We start from the raw sequence: 26,647 nt of genomic DNA, 5'->3' as shown, positions 1-26,647 counted from the left end.
TCCTCTGTCTCAGTATATGAACTCACTTTCTTCAGCATCTTCAGTTCTTTTTTACCTACATGCAAGAATCACTCAGCTCAGGTTCATTATTTTCCTGCCACATAGCAGAAATCTATTACTGTTTTTACTCAATCATCGAGAACCATCACTTAAGAGTAAAATATGGCTTTGCCTTTTCCTAAACTCAATTACTAATGATTGAAGACACACATAGTTTACTAATAAAAAGACTAAGGTAAATATTTGGGGAGTGATGAGACTAATGAATGAACACTTTTATGACCACATTTTCTGAATTGAGATAGTTATTTAACCCATTGTTTCCTTTTATTTAGACTAAAGTAACACCTTTCTAATACTTCTATGTTCATTTCCTATGCACTGCTTACTTATAACATCTCACATAGTATAGACCTAGAAAGTTTTTTATATTAAAGTCAGCTCACACAATGTGTGGCTGGTATCATATTATCCTCTAGCTTTCCTTTTGCACCTAGAATATGGCAAATAGGTTGCAATTTCCTTCTCACAGCTGCCTTCACCTCTTTGTTCTTCAGGCTGTAGATTTGAGGATTCAGCATGGGAATGACCACACCATACTGTATAGAGAAGATCAACTCTAGGGGGTATCCAGAAGTTGGCATCAGATAGCTGAGAAAAGCAGATCCATAGAAGAAGTCCACCACCATGAGGTTAGAGGAGCAGGTGGAGAAGGCTTTGCTTCTGCCTGAGGAGGAGCTGATTCTCAGGATGGTGGAGACAATGCAGGCATAGAATGAAATGATTGGGAAAAAGGTCCCAAGCCCATGAAGCAGAGTGGAGCAGAGCAGCACTATGAGGTTGGTGAAGACATCAGAGCAGGACAAAGGGAAGAGACAGGGCACCTCACAGCTATAGTGGCTGGTGGTATGGCTCTCACAGAAGTCTAAGCTGGTAGCTAGGAGGATGTTGATAAGTGAATTCAAACCACCCAAGCCGCATGAGACCCACACAAGCTGTACACACAGCTGTTTCCTCATCATCTGTCCATAGAGCAGAGGATGGCAGATGTCAGCAAAGTGGTCATAGGCCATCATTGCGAGTAGAAAGCCCTCAGTTCCTGCAGGGATAAACACAAAGAAACCTTGAGCCAGGCAGACCCTTACTGACATGGTTTTTATCTCTGCTAGGAGGTCTTTCAGCATCTTAGGCACAGTAACTGAAGATAAACAAAAGCCCAGGAAAGAGAGGTGACTGAGGAAAAAGTACACAGGCATGTGGAGGTGAGAGTCAGCTCTGATCACCACCACCAGCAGCAGGTTCCCCATGATGGTCAGCAGGTAAATGTTCAGGAACAGCACAAAGAGTGCAGCCTGGGCATGGGGGTCAGTAGATAGCCCAAGGGGAAGGAACTGGGTGATGGTGCTGTGGTTCCACAAGCCCATTTGTGAAGGCTGTTTCCTAAAAAGTATATGAAAAATCATGACAGTGAAGTTTTTTCTTTTTCTTTTTAAAAATTTTATGTGGGGGAACTCAAGACCCTGAGGACAAAACCTGAGCAGAGATAAGTGAAGTTTCTTCTATTTTCTAATCAGATTTCACATTGGACTGATTCTGTTATATTATCACTATTAATCAGAAAATAAATTTTTAGCTTCTACACTAGGCTATAAGTTTTATGTCAGTCACTTTAAACATAATGGGGAATAGGCATGGTCTCTCTCATTTTAAAGGTCCCGTTTCAGTGAGATGTATATGTAAAGACAATCAATTAGAAACCATGGTGATGGTGCAATGGCAGTTCTAAAGACGAATTTTGGAAGATTCAGTAATGAGTTAATACTGAGGTATTTGAACCAAGATTTTAAAATGTAAGTTTTCTCTAAAGAGACAGGTAAATTTACAGAAAAGTATGCTCAAAGGACAAGAATTAGGAACTGGATAGTTCTTATAAAGAACTATACAGCTATAAGCTGTACCCTAGAGTATGAATGAGCAGCATAGGTCGTCACTCACAGGTGAGTATCAGCCCAGGTTCGTCCCAGCTCCACCACTAATTAACTATGAGACCTTATACAAGTGACATAACTGTTCTGTACCTCAGTTTTACTATCTATAAAGTAAGTTCATAACAGTAACAACCTTATAAAGCTTTGCAATGATAAATAGAATATATGTAAAGTATTTAGAAACATGCCTACACAGAAAATTCATGTTTTATTTTTATCAGTATCATTACCGTGGGCTACAAGTGTAGGAAGAAGTCAGATAGCAAATCACTCTCACAAGGTGATGTGCTATCAGGAATTAAGTTTTTGCTGTAACAATCACTGCACTTGTTTCCCAAAGGAGGTGTAAGAAAATCATCTAAAGATCATTAAAGTGGCTTAACATTGACATTTTGAAATCACTCTGGTATGGTTCCCTCCAAAGTTAAACCATTTTACAATTGCAAGGGCAATTTCACTCAGAAGTGGGAGGGTATTGTGACTACTTTCAAAAGGAAGAGCAGCTGTAAATGAGACAGGAAATATTAGGGACTCTGGGTGTAAATTTGGTCTTGCACTTACATTATCCTCTGGGATAGATGCATATGTCAGTTGGGCAGAGAACTCTGGAAAAAGAAGGAACCAAAGTATGTGAATGGAAAATCATGCCAGTGCTTGAAGGAACACCTAGAAAAGGAGACCCTCCCTAGAACAACACTCTCTGAACGATTCCCCTAGACAGAGTAGGACAGAGAGAAGGAGAAGAAGATTGGAGCTTATCCTCTCAATTCTGTGACAGCTTGAGCTTGACAGGGCCCTGTGTTCAGTTGAAATCATCAGTTGCTGCTGACTCCTGCCCCAAAAGAAGTAGATTTCACCTTTCTTGTCCAGTCTAGAAGAGCTGCTTATAAACATTCAGTCCGGTATATACCACAGTTGTGTACCTCTTTGATCTTGATCCTTAAACACTTTGTCAGTGTCTAAGTTCCAAGTCCCATTCTCATGCCCAGATTATGTTCCTGTATTTAGATTCCACTTTTTTCTAAGCTTCTGTATCTAGTTCATAACATCAGGGAGTGCAGTTAAACAAACATTGCCTGTCTGTTAGGAAACTTTTAGGATTCACTATGGTTCCCCAGCCTGATTCCTGGTTTTAGCTAATATTGAGTTTCTTGGTGGATGATAATGCAAGGTCTAGCCCAGTCTTAATTTTCCAACAGGGGTGACTCAGGAGCCCATACTTATCAATTCTTCATCCATGATCCTAGCTGCAAAGCCCTTCCTAGAGCCCAAATCCTGATTACCTATAAATTCTGTCTAATAAAACAATCTGATGCCCAAGAAGGCTATAGGAGTATGATTTAAATCCAGCTTCTAAGAAGATGAATGAACTCGAAAAGGTAGTTTCTGCATCCTGGAACATGGTTAAATTCATAAAGTCCTATTGATAACTAGATGTATTACTAGATTCTGAACTAAAAATATGAAATAGTCACAGGACAATTGCTTCTTTCAAATGATCTTCAAATGCCCTCATGCAGGCACCTCTTCATTTGAATTTCCACATGTTACTTTATAACATGTGTCAGCCACTTATTCAGTTATCTGGTCTAACTAATTCTCAGAATACCTATGGTTAGACAGCCCGAGCATTAACTCCCTGGCTAAGAGGCTCAGGGGAATGACAACTCGGTTATTCCCAATAGTCACAATTTGAAGTCAATTTTACAGTCAAGAACTTTATCAACTGTACTCAAGAATGTAGGCAAGTTTATCTGCAAATGACATATTTGATAAAGGGTTAGTATCCAAAGTCTATAAAGAACATATCAAACTCAAGAAACTCAACATCCAGAAAAACAAATAATCAGGAAATGGGCAGAAGACGTGAACAGACATTTTTCCAAAGAAGGTACATAAATGGCTAAGAGAAAAGATGCTCAACATCACTCATCATCAGCGAAATACAAATCCAAACCATGATGAGATACCATCTCATGCCTGTCAGAATGGCTCAAATAAACAACACAAGAAACAACATGTTGGCAAGGATGTGGAGAAAGGGGAACCCTCTTGACTCTTGGTGGGAATGCAAACTGGGGTAGCCACTCTGGCAAGTAGTTTGGAGGTTCCTCAAAAAGTTAAAAATAGAACTACCTTGTGACCCAGCAATTGAACTACTAGGTATTTACCCAAAGGATACAAAAATACAGATTCAAAGGGATATAGGATCCCTGATGTTTATAGCAGCACTATCTACAATAGCCAAATTATAGAGAAAGCCCAAATGTCCAACAATGAATGAATGGATAAGGAAGATGTTGGTGTGCCTGAGTGGCTCGGTTGTTGAAGTGTCCAAATCTTGGTCTTGGCTCAGGTCTTGATCTCAGGATCATGGGTTTGAGCCCTGCATTGGGCTCCATGCCCACCAGGGGGCTTACTTAAAAAAAAAGATGTGATACCTATATTTATATATCTGTATCTCCATTATATATAATGGAATATTACTCAGACATCAAAAAAAATAAATCTTGCCATTTACAACAAACATGGATGGAACTAGAGATTATTATGCTAAGTGAAATAAGTCAGTCAGAGAAAGACAAAATATCACATGATTTCACTCATATGTGGAATTTAAGAAGGTAAACAGATGAACATAGGGGAAGGGGAAAAAGAAAAAAATGAGAGAGGGAAACAAGCCACAAAAAACTCTTAATGATAGAGAATAAAGTGAGGGTAGATGGAGGGAGGTGAGTGGGGGGCTGGAATGATGGGTGATGGGTATTAAAGAGGGCATGTGTTGTTATGAGCACTGGGTGTTGTATGTAAGTGATGAATCACTGAATTCTACTCTAGGAAACAATATTGCACTGTATGTTAACTAAATAAAATATGGAGCAGCATAATTAGCATCATTTGGAGAGTGTTAGAAATATAGACTATTGGGGACACCTGGGTGGCTCAGTGGTTGAGCGTCTACATTCGGCTCAGGGCATGATCCAGGATCGAGACCCACGTCGGACTCCCTGTGAGAAGCCTGATTCTCCCTCTGCCTACGCTTCTACTTCTCTCTCTGTGTCTCTCATGAGAGAATACATAAAAACTTAAAAAAAAAAGATTTTTAAACTTTGCCACAGCAACTTCTTGCAAGATACATCTATGAAGGCAAGGGAAACAAAAGCAAAAATGAATCATTGGGACTTAAGATAAAAAGCTTCTGCACAGCAAAAGAAACAGTCAACAAAACTAAAAGACAACCTACAGAATGGGAGAATATATTTGCAATGACGTATCAGATAAAGGGCTAGTATCCAAGATCTAGAAAGAACTTATTAAACTCAACACCCAAGAAACCAACAATCCAAATCTTGAAATGGGCAAAAGACATGAACAGAAATTTCACCAAAGACATACACATGGCCAACAAGCACATGAGAAAATGCTCTGCATCACTTGCCATCAGGGAAATACAAATCAAAACCACAATGAGATACCACCTCACACCAGTGAGAATAGTGAAAATTAACAAGACAGGAAACAACAAATATTGGAGACAATGTGGAGAAAGGGGAACCCTCATGCACTGTTGGTGGGAATGTGAACTGGTACAGCCACTCTGGAAAACCGTGTGGAGGTTCCTCAAAGAGTTAAAAATAGATCTGCCCTATGACCCAGCAATTGCACTGCTGGAGATTCATCCCAAAGATACAGATGCAGTGAAACAGCAGGACACCTGCACCCCAGTGTTTATAGCAGCAATGTCCACAACAGCCAAACTGTGGAAGGAATCTTGGTGCCCATCGAAAGATGAATGGATAAAGAAGATGTGGTATATAGACAATGGAATATTGCTCAGCCATTAGAAAAGACGAATACCCACCATTTGCTTCAATGTGGGTAGAACTGGAGGGTATTATGCTGAGTGAGATAAGTCAATCAGAGAAGGACAATCATCATATGGTTTCATTCATTTAGGGAATATAAAAAATAGTAAAAGGGAATAAAGGGGAAAGGAGAGAAAATGAGTGGGAAAAATCAGAGAGGGCGACAGAACATGAGAGACTCCTAATTCTGGGAAACGAACAAGGGGTAGTGGAAGGGGAGGTGGGTGGGGGGATGGGGTGACTGGGTGATGGGCACTGAGGGGGGCACTTGATGGGATGAGCTATATGTTATGCTATATGTTGGCAAATCGAACTCTAGTAAAAAAATATATAAAATAAAAGAAAAGAAATATAGACTGTTAAGACCTGTGCCTGCCTTATTGAATTAGGATATACATTCAACCATATTTCCATGTGTACATAAAAGTTTGGTAAAGAGTGGATTAAATCCAAATATAGTTCAGTCACATTGTTCTTTTATTTCTTTCTTCTTCTTCTCCTTCCCCTTCCCCCTTCCCTCCCCCTCTTCTTTTTCTTCTTTTTCTGGACACAGGGTTGGTGGCTCAAGAAGAGTGCTGAATTTTTACTGCACATGCTTAAAAATGCATAGAGTAATGCTGAACTTAAGGGTTTAGATGTAGATTCTCTGGTCATTGAGCACATCCAGGTGAACAAAGCCCCTAAGATGCGACGTAGAACTTAACAGGGCTCATGGTCGGATTAACCCATACATTAACCCTACCACATCGAGATGATTCTTACTGAAAAAGAGCAGATTGTTCCTAAACTAGAAAAGGAGGTTGCAAAGAAGAAAAAGATATCCCAGAAGAAACTGAAGAAACAATAACTTAGGCCCAGGAGTAAATTCTGCATAGAATAAATGCAAATAAAAATAAAAACAATAAAAAATAAAGCATATGATTATACTTACTTTGTTAGATTTTAATGAATATTAAACATTAGTAGTATACTTTACCTTGCACATTTATTGGCTAAAAGTTAGATTTTATTTTATATTCACCAGTGTGAATAAATTTTGAATACTTACTAGACAATTCTATTTCTCACAATAGTGAAGTGCATACTTTGTATTTTGCAAACATCTGATTGGTATGTCTGTATTTTTGAATGGTTTGTGAAATTTTCCTCAAAGTTTTCAATCCAAAACCAGAAAGGGCCAAACACAAAAAGGAACCTGAGCTGGAGAAGAGTTAAACATCAACTAAGAGTATTACAAAATAAATAGAAACAAATAGAGTTGGAGTAAGTAAAATTAAATAAAAATTATACTGAAATAAATCACATTTTAGAGGTTTAGAATAAAGTAAAAAATCTTTCTGGCATAGTGAAATTGAACTAGAGATCAATACAAGAAAGATAAATTGAAAAGTTTCCAAATACATTTCTAAATGTGCACAGGTAAAAAGAGACATTGCAAAGGAAATTAGAAAATATTTTGAATTGAAAGAAAATGAAAATAACATCAAAATTTGTAAAGTGCAGCTACAAAAGTGCTAAAAGGGACAAGAAATCTTTTAATATATCTATTAGAAACAAAAAGATTGGGCAGCCCTGGTGGCTCAGTGGTTTAGCGCTGCCTTCAGCCCAGGGCCTGATCCTGGACACCTGGAGTCCCACGAGTCCCACGCTGGGCTCCCTCCATGGAGCCTGCTTCTCCCTCTGCCTGTGTCTCTGCCTCTCTCTCCTTTTCTCTGTGTCTCTCTCTTGAATAAAAAAATAAAATATTAAAAAAAAGAAACAAAAAGACTGGAATTCAATTTTCTAAGCCTGCACCCCAAGAAGCTTGGAAAAAACTAGCAAATTATGTACAGAGAAAGTGGAAAGAGGAAAATAATCAATAGCAGTAAACATAAAATAGAAAGCAGATGTACAACAGAGAAAATAAGCAAAGCCAAAGTTGATTTCTTTAAAAGATTAGTTTAAGTGATAAACTTGTAATACTGACACCCCCGCCTCCCCGGGGGCAAATTAGTGATACCTGAAATGAAAAGGAAGAATTACTACATTCCTTAAAGCATTAAAAAGTTATTAGAAGGATATCATGCACAAATTTATCAAATACTCTTGAAAATATAAGTAGCACTTATATTAAATATATAAATTCCTTGAGAAATACAACCTAGCAATTCTAACTTAAGAGGAAAATATGATTTGAATACTCCAATATCTGTTAAATGGATTAAACATGCAATTACAAAATTTTCCATAAAGCAAACTCCAGCCCACATGGCTTCACTGGTGAAGAAATATTACCAGCTTTACACACAAATTCATTTAGAGAGTAGAGATAGTAGGAGGAGTTCTCAACTTGTTTTATGAAGTTAATAATGATTCTGATACTAAAATCTGATGAAAATGTGACGAGAAAATAGTCCAATAATTATTATGAACATAGATGGAAAAATTGCAGACAAAATATAGCGAATATAGTCAAACAATTTATTAAAATATAATATATCATAATGAAGAGGGTTCATTTTGGGAATGCAAAATTAATCTAACGTCAAAAATCAATCAATGGAAAGACAAGTCTAAATCACAATGAAATAATATTTTACACCCATTAACATAGCTATTATAACAACAGAAACAACTGCAAGAACCCAAAACAGAAAATAACAAGTATTGGTGAAGATGTGGAGAAATTGAAATCCTTGTATGTTGCTGGTAGAAATCTAAAATAGTGTAGCCACAGTGGAAGATAGTATGATGGTTACTCAAAAAATTAAACACAGAATTATCATGTGGCCCAGCACTTCCACCTGACTATACCTGAAAATATTGAAGCAAGGACTCAAACAAGTGCTTGTACATTACTATTCAAAGCAGCATTATTATTCACAACAGCCAAAAGTTGGCAACAACCCATACCCAACCAAACCAAACAGATGAATGGATGGCCAAAACATGGTCTATACCTACAATGAAAGATTATTCAGACTTAAAAAGGAAGGAAATTCTGATACATGCTACATTATGTTAAGTCAAATAAAACAGACACAATTATGATGATTCCACTTACATGAGATACCTAGAGTAATAAAATTCATAAGGACAGAAAATAAAATGGTGGTTTCTAGGGGCTTGGGGAAAGGGAAATGGGAGTTAGTGTTTAATAGATACAGAGTTTCAGTTTGGGAAGATGAAGATGTTCTGGAGATGGATGATACTCTAAATATTGTAGTCCCAACTGGTGAAATTCCAGACTGCAAATGGAGTAAGCCACTCCCAAAGGAAGTTCTTGGCAATTATAAAATTCTAGACGGTAAAGAGCTGGCCAAGGGTGAGATGGCTGACAGAGAGCTAAGCTCACTGAGACAGTCACTAGCGCCCAAAGATAGCTGGCAGAGAGACTCAGAGAGAACCATCCTTACAACCTGAAAATAACTGCCAGTGAGAGCAAGACTTTAAACTGGACTTTATTAAAACTCATCCACTATATCCCAGCCTTTGCTGAAGATCTTATTTTGGAAATGCTCTTTTTCTAGAGTGTTATTTCTTTCCTAAATACTGTAAATCATAAAGGCACTTCTGTGGCAGGTTAAAAAAAATCATACTTGCAAATACTGATAAAAGATTAAAATAGCTAGAATTATAACTTCCATGAATAGCTAAGACTAAACACTACTGGAGTGAGTGCCTGGCTGGCTCAGTCAGTAGAGCATGGGACTCTCCTCAGGGTGGTGAGTTTGAGCCCTGTGTTGGCTGTAGAAATTACTTAAGAAAATCTCCAGTAGCAGAATCAGAATTACTGATCATATGATAGCTCTTTTTTTAAAGTTTTGAGGAACTGCCATACTATTTTCCATAGTGGCTGTATCAATTTACATTCCCACCAACCATGCACAGGGGTTCCTTTTTCTCCACATTCTTGCAAACACTTGTTTTTTTTTTTTTTTTTAGCCATCCTGACAGGTAAAAAGTGATATGTGGTTGTGGTTTCGGTTTTTGTTTCCCTGATGGTTGGTGATGCTGAGCATCTTTTCATTTGTCTTTTGGGCATCTGTATATCCCCTGTGGAAAAATGTCTATTCAAGTCCACTGCCCATTTTTTAACTGGATTATTTGGGGTTTTTTTTTGTGTGTGTGTGTGTGTGTATTGAGTTGTGTGGGTCCTTCTCCCATTCTGTAGGCTGCTTTTTTATTTTGTTGATTTCCTATTTATCTATTTATTATATTTTTATTGGAGTTCAATTTGCCAACATATAGCATAACACCCAGTGCTCATCCCATCAAGTGCCCCCCTCAGTGCCCGTCACCCAGTCACCCCCACCCCCCCGCCCACCTCCCTTTCCACCACCCCTTGTTCGTTTCCCAGAGTTAGGAGTCTCTCATATTCTGTCTCCCTTTCTGATATTTCCCACTCATTTTCTCTCCTTTCCCCCTGGAATATTTTTTATATTCCCCAAATGAATGAGAACATATAATGTTTGTCCTTCTCCGATTGACTTATTTCACTCAGCATAATACCCTCCAGTTCCATCCACGTTGAAGCAAATAGTGGGTATTTGTCGTTTCTAATGGCTGAGTAATATTCCATTGTATACATAAACCACATCTTCTTCATCCATTCATCTTTCGATGGACACCGAGGCTCCTTCCACAGTTTGGCTATGGTGGACATTGCTGCTAGAAACATCAGGGTGCAGGTGTCCTGGTGTTTCATTGCATCTGTATCTTTGGGGTAAATCTCCAGCAGTGCAATTGCTGGGTCATAGGGCAGATCTATTTTTAACTCTTTGAGGAACCTCCACACAGTTTTCCAGAGTGGCTGCACCAGTTCACATTCCCACCAATAGTGCAGGAGGGTTCCCTTTTCTCCACATCCTCTCCAACATTTGTTGTTTCCTGCCTTGTTAATTTTACCCATTTTCACTGGTGTGAGGTGGTATCTCATTGTGGTTTCAATTTGTATTTCCCTGATGGCAAGTGATGTGGAGCATTCTCTCATGTGTGTGTTGGCCATGTCTATGTCTTCCTCTGTGAGATTTCTGTTCATGTCTTTTGCCCATTTCATGATTGGATTGTTTGTGTCTTTGCTGTTGAGTTTAATAAGTTCTTTATAGATCTTGGATACTAGCCCTTTATCTGATACATCATTTGCAAATATCTTCCCCCATTCTCTAGGTTGTCTTTTAGTTTTGTTGACTGTTTCTTTTGCTATGCAAAAGCTTCTTATCTTGATGAAGTCCCAATAATTCATTTTTGCTTTTGTTTCTCTTGCCTTCATGTATGTATCTTGCAAGAAGTTACTGTGGCCAAGTTCAAAAAGGGTGTTGCCTGCGTTCTCCTCTAGGATTTTGATGGAATCTTGTCTCACATTTAGATCTTTCATCCATGATTTCCTTTTCTGTGCAAAAACTTTTTAGTTACATAAATTTGAAAAGATATATGCAAAAAAAAAAAAAACAAAAAAAAACAACCACCCTTCCCATTAGGTAAAAAAACTATATCCATCCATTACAAACCAACTTTACCAAATAAGTATTACTCTAGAGACTGAAGAGATGACTTAGTATTGGGAAATAAATTAATAAATATATGTTAATTAGTTAAAACAGAAAACATGTGTAACAACAGATGAATAAAAATATTCAATAAAATTTTAAAACCAAAAGAAAATTTGAAAACCATTTCTGACATTGTCTAAGTATCTAAAACTAGAGGGCTACTTTGGTAGCACTTCCAAAATCCTTTCTCAACCACAAATGATGTGCTTTATGTTCAAGTCAAGCACCATCAAAATACAGGTGTGATAGCTTAGTTTCAGATAAATCAGAAAAGGTGTTCCACACCTCTTTGGCCACACAGTCCAAAACAAGCTGCATGACCTGTTCAAGAACAGAAACCAAGATAACAGAAACTATGTGCTGCAAGCCATTAATCCATATATTTTCCATAAACAATGCTGACAAACTGACCCAGGGTTCCCCTAGTATGTTCTGAACTTAGCACAGATGGGGATTAAGGAGTGTTCCTCATGATGAGCATAGGGTAATATATGGGAGTGTTGAACTACTATATTATACACCTAAAATTAATATAACGTGGTATGTTAACTAACTGGAATTAAAAACTAAAAAAAGAGAAAGAAATATAGGCTGAAAAAAATAACTTGGCACAGAAATACACCAATCATGGGTTAATATATTCCTTTTAGATTTGGTTAAGGGTCAGCACTTTTGCTCCAAGCACCCCTGGAAATAAGCACAGGGTTGCAATATTCTAGTCATGATTAACTCTGGACTTATATACTGCATTATTATTTACATATTTGAAGATTCTCCTACACTTGAGGTAATTTACATTTGTGGTAGATATGAGTCATTACTGACAGCTCACCATTTTTTAACATCCTCTCTAAATTTTGATAATTTTTGAGTCTTGCCTTCCCAAATTGTAATATAAAAAACTATATTATCTAACCTCCTTTGAAGCTAGATAGGGATTTAACTTCGACCAATCATTTTGATTCAGAAATGAAGATGATGAAACCTGGGTACAAGTTCTAGCAGAGATAGTGTGTCAGAAATACTGTAAGGTGACCTCCAATAAGTCATTCCCTTGGATAATTTCTCCCCCTGAGTGGAGACAGAATGTACATGACTTTTGGAATATGGTGAAGGTAAGGGATGTCACTTTCCTGATTTGGTAATGCTATAAAGCACAGTAAAGAGATTTTGCAGAGGTAATAATGGTTCAAAATCACCTGAGTCTGAATTAATCAAAAGGATGGTTATGCTGGGAGAGTCTGACTTAATCAGCCATTAAAAGGGGGGCTTGACTATTTTGTGCAAAGAGATGATCTTCCACTGACATTGAGGAAGTAAAATGTCATGTTGTGGCAGGTCTCCAAAAGCTGAGTGCAGCCAAAGAAGCTGAGGGTAGCTACCAGTGACTAAAACTTCAGGGCCCTCCATCCTCCTCCTGAAAATTTGAGTGAGCTTGGAAGAGGAATCTCATCCAGTAAACTCCAGATGAGGAGGCAGCCTGGCCAACATCACAAGTACAGAAGAGGACCAGCTCAATTGTGACTTCACTTTTGACCTACAGAAATTGAGACTGTATAAATGTGATACAATAAATGTGTATTGTGAAAAAAAAAGAAAAAAAAATAAATGTGTATTGTGTTAAGCAGCTAAGTTTGTGGTAATATATCTTACAGCAAGAGAAAACTAAACTAAATGGTGCTGGCAGGAGAGGCAAAGTTGTGGGAATGGCAGTTGGGATGACTACTTTTTGATGAGGGTAGAGTTGCAGAGTAGTCCTAAAAGTTGTTTTGGAAGCTTAACTGTCTTAACCTGATTTTTCCAGTCAAGTGCCAGCTTCTATGAACTGGCTAATGAATGTTAATAGATTTCATTTTTGCTTCAACTAACCAGAGAGAATTCTGTAGTTTTACTAACACATTAACTACTACAGTTTACAAAAGGATATCAATTATCCTTACAACCCAATTTCAAAACTCCTCATTGTTTCTAAATCTACAAATGTACTCAAATCCCATAATGATTTCAGCTTGGGGAGTGGGGCATTATAGAGTAAAATATGAAAGAAGAGGGCTTACAGTCAAAGGGAATGGCATGGTTTTGCTAATATACATGAAAGTAGACACTGATGATACAGGACCAGGGAGGGAGGGAGAATGTTAGATTAGGCTATGCTAATTGATATGGCACCTTTATTCTTTATTAAGATAAAAAAATTTCTTTTCATTTTAACCATATGACTTAAAAATTTATTTAAATTCGAGTTAGTTAACATACAGTGTATTATTAGTTTCAGTGGTAGAATTCAGGGATTCATCAGTTGCATATTAACACCCTCTCATTCCAACAAATGCCTTCCTTAATGCTTATTACCAGTTACCCCATCCACCCACCCATCTCCTCTCTAGCAACCCTGTTTGCCATATTTAAGAAAGTCTTATGATTTGCCTCTCTGTTTTTATTTTTTCCTTCCTTCCCCTATGTTCATCTGTTCATTAAATTCCACATGAGAGAAATCCTATAATTGTCTTTCTCTGATTGACTTATTTTGCTTAGCATAATACCCTCTAGTTCTGCCTGCATAGTTGCAAATGGCAAGGTTTCATTCTTTTTTTTTTTTGGATTTCATTCTTTTTAATGGCCAAGTAATATTTCACTGTGTGTGGGTATATAACTTCTTTTTCCATTCATCTGTTGGTGGATATCTGGGTTTTTTTCCCATATTTTTGCCATACTAGTTCTTGATGCTATAAATATTGGGGTGCACGTGCCCCTTCAAATCTCTCTGTATCCTCTGAATAAATACCTAGCAGTACAATTGCTGGGTTATAGGGTAGTTCTATTTTTAGCTTTTTGAGGACCTCCCATCCTATTTTCCAGAGTGGCTAAACCAGTTTGAATTTCCACCAAGTGTAAGAGGGTTCCTCTTTTTCCACATTCTCACCAACATCTGTTGATTCCTGAGTTACTAAGTTTAGCCATTCTGACTGGCATGAGGTGGTATCTTATTGTGGTTTTGATTTATATTTCCCTGATGATGAGTGATATTAGCCATTTGTAGGTCTTCCTTAGAAAAATGTTTGTTCATGTCTTCTGTGCATTTCTTGACTGGATTGTATGTCTTTTTGGGTGTTGAGTTTGATAAGTTCATTATATATTTTGGATACTAACCCTTTATGTGATAAGACATTTGCAAGTATCTTCTCTCATTCCATAGGTTGCGTTTTAGTTTTGTTGTTTCCTTTGTCGTGCAAAAGCTTTTTATCCTTATCAAGTCCCAATGGTTCATTTTTACTTTTGTTTCCCTTGGCTCTGGAGATGTGTCTAGCAAGAATTTTCTGTGGCTGAGGTCAAAGTGGTTGCTGCCTGTGTTCTCTTCTAGGATTTCGATGGATCTCTCTCACATTTAGGTCTTACATCCAATTTGAGTTTATTTTTCTGTATGGTGTAAGAAAGTAGTCACACTTCATTCTTCTGCACATGGCTGTCCAGTTTTCCCAACACCCTTTCTAAAAAAGGTTTATTCATTTATTTTTTAGAAAGAGATAGCAGAGGGTGGAGGGGGAGAGGGAGAGAGAATCCTATGCAGGGCTTGATATCAGTTCACCATCCAAAACCAAGAGTCTGATGCTTCACTAATTGAGCCTCCCAGGCACCCCTTGTCTTGGAAACTCTTTATTTCTCTTTCTATTCTGAATGACAGTCTTCCTGGATAAAGTATTCTTGGACGCATATTTTTCCCATTTAGCACATTGAATATATCATGCCAGTCCTTTCTGGCCTGCCAGGTCTCTGTGGGCAGGCCTGCTGCTAGCCTTATGTGTCTACCCTTGTAGTTTAAAGAACTTTACTTCCTAGCTACTTTCAGAATTCTCTCTTTATCTTTTATTTGGCAAGTTTCACTATGCTATGTTGTGGTATTGACCTATTTTTGTTGATTTTGAGGGGAATTCTCTGTGCCTCTTGGCCTTGAATGCCTGTTTCCTTCCGCAGATTAGGAAAGTTCTCAGCTATAATATGTTCAAATAAACCTCCTGCCCCTTTCCCACTCTTCTTCTTCTGGGACTTCTACGATACAGATTTTTTTTTTTCAGACAAATGCCTCTAATTTATTTGTCACACTATAAGTCAAAGTGACCTTTAGGATACAGATATTAATGCACTTTGTGGAATCGCTGAGTTCCCTAAGTCTATATTTGTGATATAATAGTTTTTTCCCTCTCTTTTCAGCTTCATTATTTTCTATAATTTTATCTTCTATATAATCTATTCTCTCTCCTGCTTCTTCGGTCCTCATAGTGATTATATCCTGTTTGTTCTGCTTCTCAGTTATAGCATTTTAAAATTTCAGCCTGACTAGTTTTTAGGTCTTTTATTTCTGCAGCAAGGGTTTCTCTGGTGTCTTCTATGTTTTTTTTCAAGTCCAGCAAGTAGTCTTCTGTTGATCTAAGTTCTTCTTCAGATGTATTGCTTATATCTGCTTTGAGCTGATATATCCCTAGCTATGGTATCTTCCTGGCCTTTCTTTTAGGAAGAATTACTCCATGTTGCCATTTTGGCTAAGTTTCTATCTTTTGAGTGTTATGAAAACTTGTTATGTTTCTTGTACATCAGAGTAATGATGTAATAAAAGAGATCATATATGTTCCAGGGCCTGGCACTAAGGAAGTGTTTCTGGTATATGTTGTGTACACTCTTCTGCATTTTGGCTGCTCTTTCCCACTGCTCCATCCTCGGCAGACTTTCTCCTTGCATGCAGTGGGGTGTGTTTATAAGTGATCTGACCATGGCACAGCTGTGGTTTCCACAGCCTGTGTTACAGGGCTGAGGAAAGCCCAGAGTCCCCCTACTACTTTGCCATCTTAACTCCTCCATTAAAACATATGGTTGTTGAAGACAATTTGTTCTGGAAGATCTTATTATAGGCATGGAGAACTTCATTTCTAACCTTTTGGATCTCATCTTTTAGGTTTGTCCATGATTACTCTTACTTTAGTACCATCATAACCTCTATGCTTTTTAACACTGAAGACATTATTTTCCCTAGAGATTCTGGTACATGATGTCTATTATATTTGCAGGGAAATCAGAAAGCAACATTAAGGGGCTAAAAGTAAACCTTGTGGTGGTATGCTGATTCTGTGGCAGAAGGTACCAAGATTAGGTAAAACTGTAGATAATCGAAAGAATGAGAGATATCCAGTGGAAGTATCATGTTGCCCCAAATATATATATATACAGAAGACAGACGATGCATGAATAGAGAGCATTGCTATTACCAGCTTGTAGCCAAATGTTAGGCAAAATCACCCTTTGCCTGGTTCTAATTACATGCTAAATGAGGCCCATTAGTATTGCCTGCACCCTCTTCTTGGTAATTAAGCAGTATCTGAGTACTAGAAGATAGTAAACCTCAACTCTTATTAAGAAAGCAGTAGAATAGGGATCCCTGGGTGGCGCAGCGGTTTGGCGCCTGCCCTTGGCCCAGGGCGCGATCCTGGAGACCCGGGATCGAATCCCACATCAGGCTCCCGGTGCATGGAGCCTGCTTCTCCCTCCGCCTGTGTCTCTGCCTCTCTCTCTCTCTCTCTCTGTGACTATCATAAATAAATAAATAAAAAATAAAAGGACTTCCGTTGATAGCCTTTGCTAGGCCAGACATGAAGAAAACATTTCAAGAATTAAGCAAGTTAAAGAGGACCTATTTGCTAAAGTAAAGGTGACTTGGTTTCTGTATCCCATTCTGGAAAGCAGGTCAGGTACAGTTCATCTTCATGTGAGATGGACTCCATTTTGCAATTACTGTTCTTCTGTAAGGGTACCTGAATTCTCTGGCACACTGCCACAACCTGATAGGATGAGATTTAGATATGAGCACTTTCAAAATAAGTTGATTCATTACATTGATAATATGATAATTTACTCTTTGGAAGAGGAAGCCAAGGGTATTTGTTTGTTTGTTTTTTTCCCAAGGGTATTTGTAAATTACAACGTGCAGAAGTAGTCAACGATAGGTGATTTAGGGCAGGGAACAATCAAATATCCAGGAATATCCCAAGTTGAGTCCTCTAGGGACATTTCACAAATAGTAAAGAACAAATTACTATCCCTTTGGGTCCCACTAATGAGAAAAGGACACAAGGTCTTATGGAGCAATACAGATTCTGGTAGATACATATACTGCATTTGGGTATCCTATCCTCTCTAATACAGAGTGACTAGGAAAGAAAAGACTAAATTCAAATGAGCTGGCACAAAGGAAGTCTCTGAGGATATACCAAGGGTAAGAGTATAAGATGCACCTTTGAGTCTATATAATCCTAACAGACCAATGATTTTATATGGGTATATTACTAAAATTCAGACATACTGGAGTTATTAGTTTTTAACTGACACCAAAAGGCAGTTACTGGTATTCTGAATTAGAAAACTATGCTATGACTAAGTACAAACCACTTGAGATACAATTACTAATACACTTTATTTTATTTTGTTTTTATTTTTTTTACTAGTACACTTTTAAACTCTAGTGGAAACAGCCCATATCACTGACTGAAAGACAAACAATTACCAATATATATATTTTGATATGAGTGATGTCAAAAGACATTCAAATAAAGAACTGTGCAGCAAAGTTCTTTGGTAAAATGTAAATGTTATACACTCAGGAATATGCTGAAATGGAGTAAGTGCATTCTATTCATGAGCAGGTAGGTAGAGACCTGTAGGTTCAAAGATAGAACACTTTCTCTTGTTGGTCTAAATATTGTGTCTTCCCACTGAAGTATATAGTAGTCTGCTTTCTCCATGAGTAGGAGCTCCTGTATTGAACAAGGATACTTCATATGGTAGTCTGCTGTTATGTGCCCAGCAGATAGGAAATCCCTAGTTAAAAAAGGCAAAGGCACAGACAGACAATTTAATAAAATTTATTCCCCCAATCCATAGGTACAGAAGGTCTTTCCATTTCTTTGTGCAGTCTTCAATTTCTTTGTGCAGTCTTCAATTTCTTTGTGCAGTCTTCAATTTCTTTCATCAATGATTTATAGTTTTTAGACTACAGGTCTTTTACTTCTTTGGTTAAGTTTATTCCTAGGTACTTTATTACTTCTGGTGCGCTTGTAAATGGAATTGTCTTCTTAATTTCTCTTTCTGCTACTATGTTATTAGTGTATAGGAATGCAATAGATTTCTGTATGTTGATATTGTATCCTGTGACTCTACTAAATTCATTTATTAATTCTAGTATTTTTTGGGAAGGGTTGTCTTTTGGATTTTCTATATATGGTATCATGTCATCTGCAAATACTGAAAGTTTTACTTCTTTACCAATGTGGATGCTTTTTATTTCTTTTTGTTGTGGCTAGGACTTCCAATGCTATGCTGAATATAAGTCATAAGAGTGGACATTCCCTGCAATCTAGTAAATGCACTTCTAGTATTTACCCCCAAAATACAAAACACTATTTCAAATGGCTACATGCACCCTTATGTTTATTGCATTATTTATAATAGCCAAAAACTATGGAAGCAGTCCAGTGTTTATTGACAGATGAATGGGCAAAGAAGATGTGATAAATATATCACATCACATATATATTATTCAGCCACAAAAAAAGAAGGAAATCTTGCCATTTGCAACAACATGGGTGGAGCTAGAGAGTGCAAAGCTAAGCAAAATAAGTCACTCAGAGAAAGACAAATACCACATGATTTTACTCGTATGTGGAATTTAAGAAACAAAACAAAGGAGCAAAGGTGAGTGAGTGAGACGTGTGTATAATCCTCAAGACATTATTGTTACTATACAGACCAATATTCTTAAACTCACATGTTAAACTTTCAGTTGCTCTTAATTTATCCCTCTATTTCAATGTTTCCATTTAGGAACATATTCCTTCTATATAAGCAAATCCTTTCAGTATTTCTGTTGTGAGAGTATACCGGTGCTAAACGTACTTAGCTGCTGTTTCCCTGAAAATATTTCCCTTTCAATTTTTCTTGAAAAGGTAGACTTTTAACAACTTTTTTTATTACCAGGTTAAGTCATGAAGTTACAAAGTAGTTAGCAATTTCTGAAAGAGTATTGTTGTTTTTTAAAGAGTATCTCATTCATTACATACCTAATGTCTAATATTTCATTGGTATACCACTGTTCAATAGGTCTTGGGCAAAAAAATTGTAAACACTCAATCCAATGTTTTAAGCTCTACTTTGTTATTTAAGCTTTGTGAATTTGGAGCCTCTAAAAGAAAAGGGAGATGGAATAAGGCAGGGCTGGAGACATTGGCAATGCTTAAGCTGTCAGCCAGACTCCAGACACCAAGACCAAATAGTTTTTTCCTGGGTTATTCTACTTGAATTATTGTTCAATTACTTAGTGCAATAGATCTTTAAAGAAAAGAAAAATTAACATGATAAGGAGGTTATTGCATTATTTGGACTACATGTCATAATTATATTTAGCAAATTCAGATAGCCACAATAAAAATAGTCTCCATCATCTGTAGTTATGAAGATAATGATTATCCATCTGGATTTTTATTTTTGCTGTACAATAATACAGTATGGATGAACTACAAATGATACTATTTTATGTCATAAAATATGAGTTTTTCATTTATGTCTATAAGCACTTACTGCCTGAGTCAAGGTTAGGCTTTTTAAATGATTCAAGGCAATTTTATTACAGCGACATGTACTTCTATCATTCTAAAGGAATAAAATGCATATGAGAAACAGTTTTTATTTTTGTTTGTAATCTGTGAAATTGAGTTATTTTGCTGATATGAAATAACAATAACTAATTTTAGGACAATACTACCTTCTGAAAATGCCACACATCCACTTCTTAAATTGTACAAAATTTATAGTATATCCAATCTCAGACTTGGCTGGAGCAAAATTATGTAAATGACTGCTTAGCTGAAACAAAAGGTAACCAACATGTTGGGAACAGGCTATGGAGCAAGGAACCATATAGTTAGATGAAAAGACTTTTTATTTAAAGGCAAAATATCCGAAGTGGCCCTCTGGCACAGTCATTTCCACTTTCCCACTCATCAACATGTATGTGATGACCCTTAATTTCTTTCTTCTTAAAAGGCTGATTTGGATGGTGTTATTGAGAATGATGCCCATAAAGGAAAAATCTTTTTGTGGTTACGTTTAACTTGTGATAAGTCAAAGGTAAAGAGGATAGTGAAGAAGTCAGCTATGATTCATTTATTTGAAGGTCAAACCAGCTTCACTGTACACATTGAAGACTATCTCAGTGGTGCTGACACAGGCAGCTGTTCTCAGGTCCAATATTAGGTTATACGTTGTGGCTGTGTACATTATTTCCCTGGCAGAAAACTCTATAGTGTAAGCTAAACCAGAAAGTACACTGCCTTCCCTGGATATTGTTTTGGAACCCTGCTGTGGATACAATGGGAAAAGTTCTATGGTGTTTTATAAATTTTCTTTCTAAACTACCTTGAACAGACACAAGAAAGCAGTAGTTAGAATCTCTTTCATACTTGAAGATCAAACAGCCATAGATGATATGATTTATATTCTTTAGCCACTCAAAGTAAAATACTATCACTCCTTCAGCATTCAAGTGTAGATGAGGAATAACCATAATGTTCCTCTTCAGAAACAATGGAATATTACTCAGCCATTAGAAACGACAAATACCCACCATTTGCTTCGACGGGGATGGAACTGGAGGGTATTATGCTGAGTGAAGTGAGTCAGTCAGAGAAGGACAAACATTATAGGGTCTCATTCATCTGGGGAATATAAAAAATAGTGAAAGGGAATAAAGGGAAAAGGAGAGAAAATGAGTGAAAATATCAGAGAGGGAGAAGGAACATGAGAGACTCCTAACTCTGGGAAATGAACAAGGAGTGGTGGAAAGGGAGGTGGGTGGGGGTAGGGGTGACTGGGTGACGGGCACTGAGGGGGGCACTTGATGGGATGAGCACTGGGTGTTATGCTATATGTTGGCAAACTGAACTCCAATTAAAAAAAAAAAGAAAAATCTTATCAGTTTCTGGAGTTGTTAGCTTGTTTGCAGCTTCAGCAATAGTCTTGGCTTTGACTGGGTGCACTGGATTTGGTCACCTGCTTTTCTCATTGGAAATAGGGATGAATATTTTGCTCAAGGAAGTTGGCTTGCAGGATGCTTCTTTCCCAGGGATTAGGCTTGGAGAAACTCAGGACTGACCCATGTTGCAATCTGAATTCCATATGCTCCCATTAGATTCAGCAACACCAACACATTTAGCAAAATTACACTGTAAGTAGAGAGTCCAAAGCTGCCAAATCCCTAAAAAGCATATATTTTATCTCCAAACCCTGGTATCATTCCTGAAATGCTCATTAAACAGTCTTCATTAAGGAAGTTTTCAATACCATGCAAAACATTATTGCCAGTAACAGAGGGACATGGGTGGATGTGACCCAGATTTACCAGGATGGCAGGCATGTGTATTAATTTACGTGCCCTATGGTGCTGGCATAGGTGTCAGCAATCTTAGACACCTCTTGCTCACATGTGTCCATGTCTGGGGAAGGCACATCAACGCCAGGACCAACACATTTAGCAAAAAGCGCCTTTTTGTCAGTTCCCTGATGATCCCCCTTGTGATCTTTTCCAATTCATTACTGGTGTGGTTCTTGATATAAATCTTAACACCAGCACTCGCACCCCAAATGGCACATCAACCACAGCGCATTTAGATGTCACAAGGGAAGCCAAAACTTTTACTTACTTTACCTTCACACCTTTGCTGTCAAGGAAGCATGCAGCGCTGGCTGTGTTGGGCCCCATAACCCCAGATGACCTCCCTGCCGCTGTTGTCACGTGAGACAGGGAAGCTCAGGCTCAGCACGTGGTTGCAGGACTTGAGGATTCGCAGGATGCCACGCCCCCCGCTCCTCTTCTGTTCCTCACTCTCTTCGTTCTGGGCGTGTGCCACCAGCTTGTCCTCCAGGATGCTGGCCTCGTGGCGGAAGAAGCTTTCCACCACCTCGAGGATGGGGTTTCCTCCCAGAATGCCACGCCGTCCCGCAGCAGCGACATTTCCTCCCATCAGCACCCGCTCTTCCCCTCCCGCCTTCCCGGCAGCCTTCTCTCCGGGTACCACCCACCACCTGACTGGGAGGAGTCAGCTGCGTCACGCAATGCCCTCTGGGACCACCGGGCAGGACCAGCATGCCCCGCGCGCCTGCTTCCGGACCACCGGAAGCTCGGGTCCGCTACTTCCGTGGGGCGCTGGGCGCAAGGTGCGGGGCGGCGGCGGAGCTCTCTCTCCATCGTTGAGGTGCGTTTTTCTTTCGTTGTGAGGTGCATTTTGCATTTATTTTCATCTGCATTTATTTTCTCTCATTTCCAGAATATCAACCCGTGCGTTGCCTTACGGCTGCCGTCGTGTATGTTGGGAAGTTTTCAGTCTACTGGTTGTTCTTTTGAAGGCAGGCGCGCCCCTGCTTCTTTCCTAGGCCCCAACGTGGAGGCCCTTGACCCCAGGCCCTTTCTTGCCCCACCCTTGGGTGGTTCCCGAGAGGAGAGCGTGTCTGCTTGCTTAAGGAATTTGCCCGGTACCACCCCGCTCCGAGCACACTCAGACCTGGGGCGCGCCCTCTGCGGGACAGGGGGCTGTGCGCGGCGCTGGAGGTGGGCCTGAGGCTCTGTGCGCGGGGAATTCGAGGTCCCAGTTTGGAGTCCGAGTTACGGAGTGTGATGCCTGCAGGTGGGCAGATCAGCCAGACTGCAGGCCCCCCCCACCACCACCTTGTGGAAAGTGACAGGTGGAAAGTGAAGTCCAGGCCAGGACCACAGCTGCCCGGGCTTAAAGGTGGCGCTGTTTAAAGGTATTTGTCTTTTGCCTCCCTCAGTTTTTAACATTTTTTATATCTATGGTTTTCAGTCGTTTATTTTTTTTTTTAATTTTTAATTTTTATTTATTTATGATAGTCACAGAGAGAGAGAGAGAGAGGCAGAGACACAGGCGGAGGGAGAAGCAGGCTCCATGCACCGGGAGCCCGATATGGGATTCGATCCCGGGTCTCCAGGATCGCGCCCTGGGCCAAAGGCAGGCGCCAAACCGCTGCGCCACCCAGGGATCCCCTTTTCAGTCGTTTATTAATGAGGTGTGGTTTCTTTTATTTTTTATTTTTTTTAAAGATTTTATTTATTTATTTATTTGTTTATTTATTTATTTATGAGAGAGACTGACAGAGGCAGAGACACAGGCAGAGGGAGAAGCAGGCTCCCCGCGGAGAGCCCACCATGTGACTCCATTCAGGGTCTCCGGGATCACGCCCTGGACTGACGGTGGCGCTAAACTGCTGAGCCACCCCGGCTGCCCTGGTTTCTTTTTATATTTATCCGGCTGGAGCTGTTAAACATCTCTCATCTTCAAACCCACCATTATGCTTTGTGATGTGCAGGTTCTGGGATACAAACACTGTGGTTCGAGGGGGCATGTGATTTTATGCTGTATTTCACATTTTTTGTCTTTGTATTTCAGTGAGAATATTTTCTGTTGACCCCCCCTTCTAGTTTATTGATTCTTCTGTTCCTAATGTGTTTAATTTTGGTTATTATGCTTTTCAATTTTAGCATTTATGTTTGATTCTAATCCATAGATTCCAGTTCTCTGGAGAGATTCTCCGTTTTGCCATCTATTTTCTTGAACACATTTATCAAAGTCACTTTAAAATGTATGTCTAAAGAGTTCACAAGTGTTGCAAGAATATGGAGAAAAGAGAACTCGTGTGCACTGTTGGTGGGAATATAAATAAGCACAGTCCTTATTGAAAACAGTATGAGGAGTCATTAAAAAATTAAAAATAGAACTGGCATATGACTTGGCAGTCCCACTTTTGGGTGTGTATTCAAAGGAATGAAATCACTATCTTGAAGAGATATGTGCATCTTCATGTTCATTGCAGCATTATTCACAACAGTTAAGACATAGAAACAACCTAAGTGTCCTTCAACAAATACATGTGTGTGTATATATATTCTCACTTATGTGTGGAACCTAGAAAAGCCAAACTCATAGAAACAGAGCTAGATGATGGTTGCCAGGAGCTAGGGGTTGGGACAAATGAAGAGATGTTGGTCAAAGGGTACATACGTCCAATTCTAAATGAATAGTTCTGGAGATCTAGTATAGCATACTAACTATAGATAGCAACGCTGTATGTATTATATACTTTAAATTTGCCAAGGTAGTAGATCTTTAATGTTCTTACCACACACACAAAATGGTAATTATGTGAGGTGATAAATATGTTAACTAGTCTTCTTGTGGTAATTATTTCATAAGATATACATATAACAAATCACCTGTACATTTAAACTCACACAATTATCACAGTTATCACAAAATTCAATTATATCTTAATAAAGCTAGAGAAAGGTAGATGTTTGTTGAATAAATGCAGGTACGTTTGAGTCTATTGGTTGAATAGACTCGAATGAATGGACATGAGAAAAAATATTGGTTGAATAGACTCCAATGAATGAATGGACATGAGAAAAAAATAAAATGCATATTTAGTCACTTCAATATGTAGATCACCCATAAATCTTTCTATGGCCTTTTTTCATCTTTTTTTGGTCATTTGACATTTTCAGAAATAAAACAGACTCTGGCTGATGTTATCCTACTCTAGAAAAGCATGGCTTTGCTTTGTGTAGGTACTTAGAGGTGAATCATCTTTATCCAATATAGGATTGAGCTGCTTCAAAATTGTGTTTCTGTTGTTGTGAGGACTGGTCTATTTCTTGTTTACTATTCTAGAGTGTAGTGCTTCTGTGACCTTCCATTTCTCTAACTAGAGAGGTCATTATCACTCACCTTTTCTTGACAGTCCCTGAGCTCCAGTTTTGAACTATAGATCTGCTTGGCTTCTTAGCCTCATAGACACTACTTTCGGCTCAGCTTCTTTCTTTCTTTCTTCCTTCCTTTCTTTCTTTCTTTCTTTCTTTCTTTCTTTTTTTTTTTTTAAAGATTTTTATTTATTTATTCATGAGAGACACAGAGAGAGAGAGAGGCAGAGACATAGGCAGAGAGAGAAGTAGGCTCCATGCAGGGAGCCCGATGTGGGCAGATGCTCAACCGCTGAGCCACCCAGGCATCCCTCTGCTCAACATGTGCTACTTAGGAAATGGCAAAAATTGATGCAGAATGTTAGTCTCATCTTAAAACATTTTGCTGCTTCTGGGGATGTTGTCCCAACAAATCCTGGCTGCTTTAGTAGTCCTGAATTTCATGTTTTGTGTCTATATACCTGTGAACTGCCAAAAGTTCAGTGAAGTTTCTCAGCCTCTTAGCTATCACTTTCTGCTAGGCTTCTCAGTCTCTTGGCCATACGCTACTTAACAAATAGACAAATGCCTTGAGGATAGTTTAGAGTAATACAGAATTTCAAGCTCATTTCAGCACACTTCTCTTCCCTCCAAGGTCTTGGTCTCTGACTCTTGACACCCTTGTTAGACATTTCAGATGCTTTTTATGCTTCATTTATCTTCTGGTTCTCAAAAGGAATGTTGATCAGTTACAAGCCAGTCCTACATGATCAGAAGTGAAGTGTCTATATTCTTCATGATTAAGAAAAAGTGAAATTTCTAGAATGATGGCCTAACATTGAAGGTAAAGCTTTTACTTTCCAAAATGTCTTAGTGTTGGCTGTCTCAAGTATTTATCATTTTTTTTTTTCCCTTTCAGAGAACCAGGTTTCTGCTCTCTTTGGCTCTTATCTGGTTCTCTCTGGTCATGCTCTGGCCTCTAAAGATTTTTTTTTTTTTCATTCGTGATAGACATAGAGAGAGAGAGGGAGAGACACAGGCAGAGGGAGAAGCAGGCTCCATGCCCGGAGCCCGATGCGGGACCCGATCCCGGGACTCCAGGACCGTGCCCTGGGCCAAAGGCAGGCGCCAAACCGCCGAGCCACCCAGGGATCCCCCCTATCATTTGGTTCTTGATAACCTTTCTCTGGATGCTCCACTTTGATCTCAGTGATGCTTAGGCATTGTTAGAGAAAGTGTGTGTGCGTTAGGGGGGGAGGGGCAGAAGGAGAAAGGAGGATCCTCAAGCAGACTCTCAGCTGACTATGGTATCTGACATGGAGTTCCATTTTAGGACCTTGAGATCATGATGTGAGCCAAAATCAAGCGTCAGATGCTTAACCAAATGAGCCACCCAGGTGACCCTAGACATTGTTATTTTAATTTGTAGTTCCCAAATGACATTGATGTTGAGCATCTTTTCATATGCTTATT

General features: G+C 38.8%; 1 protein-coding gene and 1 pseudogene across 1 annotated transcript; both read right to left on the bottom strand.

Annotated features, from left to right (window-relative positions):
- Nucleotides 1–437: 437 nt before the first annotated feature.
- On the bottom strand, nucleotides 438–1,424 carry LOC121479795 (olfactory receptor 8S1-like). Its single transcript, XM_041735594.1, has one exon. The coding sequence runs from the start codon at nucleotides 1,422–1,424 to the stop codon at nucleotides 438–440; it is 987 nt and encodes a 328-aa protein (XP_041591528.1).
- Nucleotides 1,425–20,589: 19,165 nt separating this feature from the next.
- LOC121479794 lies at nucleotides 20,590–22,445 on the bottom strand (annotated as a pseudogene).
- Between the last annotated feature and the right edge of the window lie 4,202 nt (nucleotides 22,446–26,647).

Source organism: Vulpes lagopus, chromosome 21 (genome assembly GCF_018345385.1).
Source record: "Vulpes lagopus strain Blue_001 chromosome 21, ASM1834538v1, whole genome shotgun sequence".
Taxonomy (NCBI): Eukaryota; Metazoa; Chordata; class Mammalia; order Carnivora; family Canidae; genus Vulpes; species Vulpes lagopus.
This window is presented reverse-complemented; position numbering and strand designations above follow the sequence as displayed.

What these genes read in the sequence shown, in the direction of transcription:
- LOC121479795 (XM_041735594.1), bottom strand. Translation starts at nt 1,424, where the DNA reads ATGGGCTTGTGGAACCACAGCACCATCACCCAGTTCCTTCCCCTTGGG.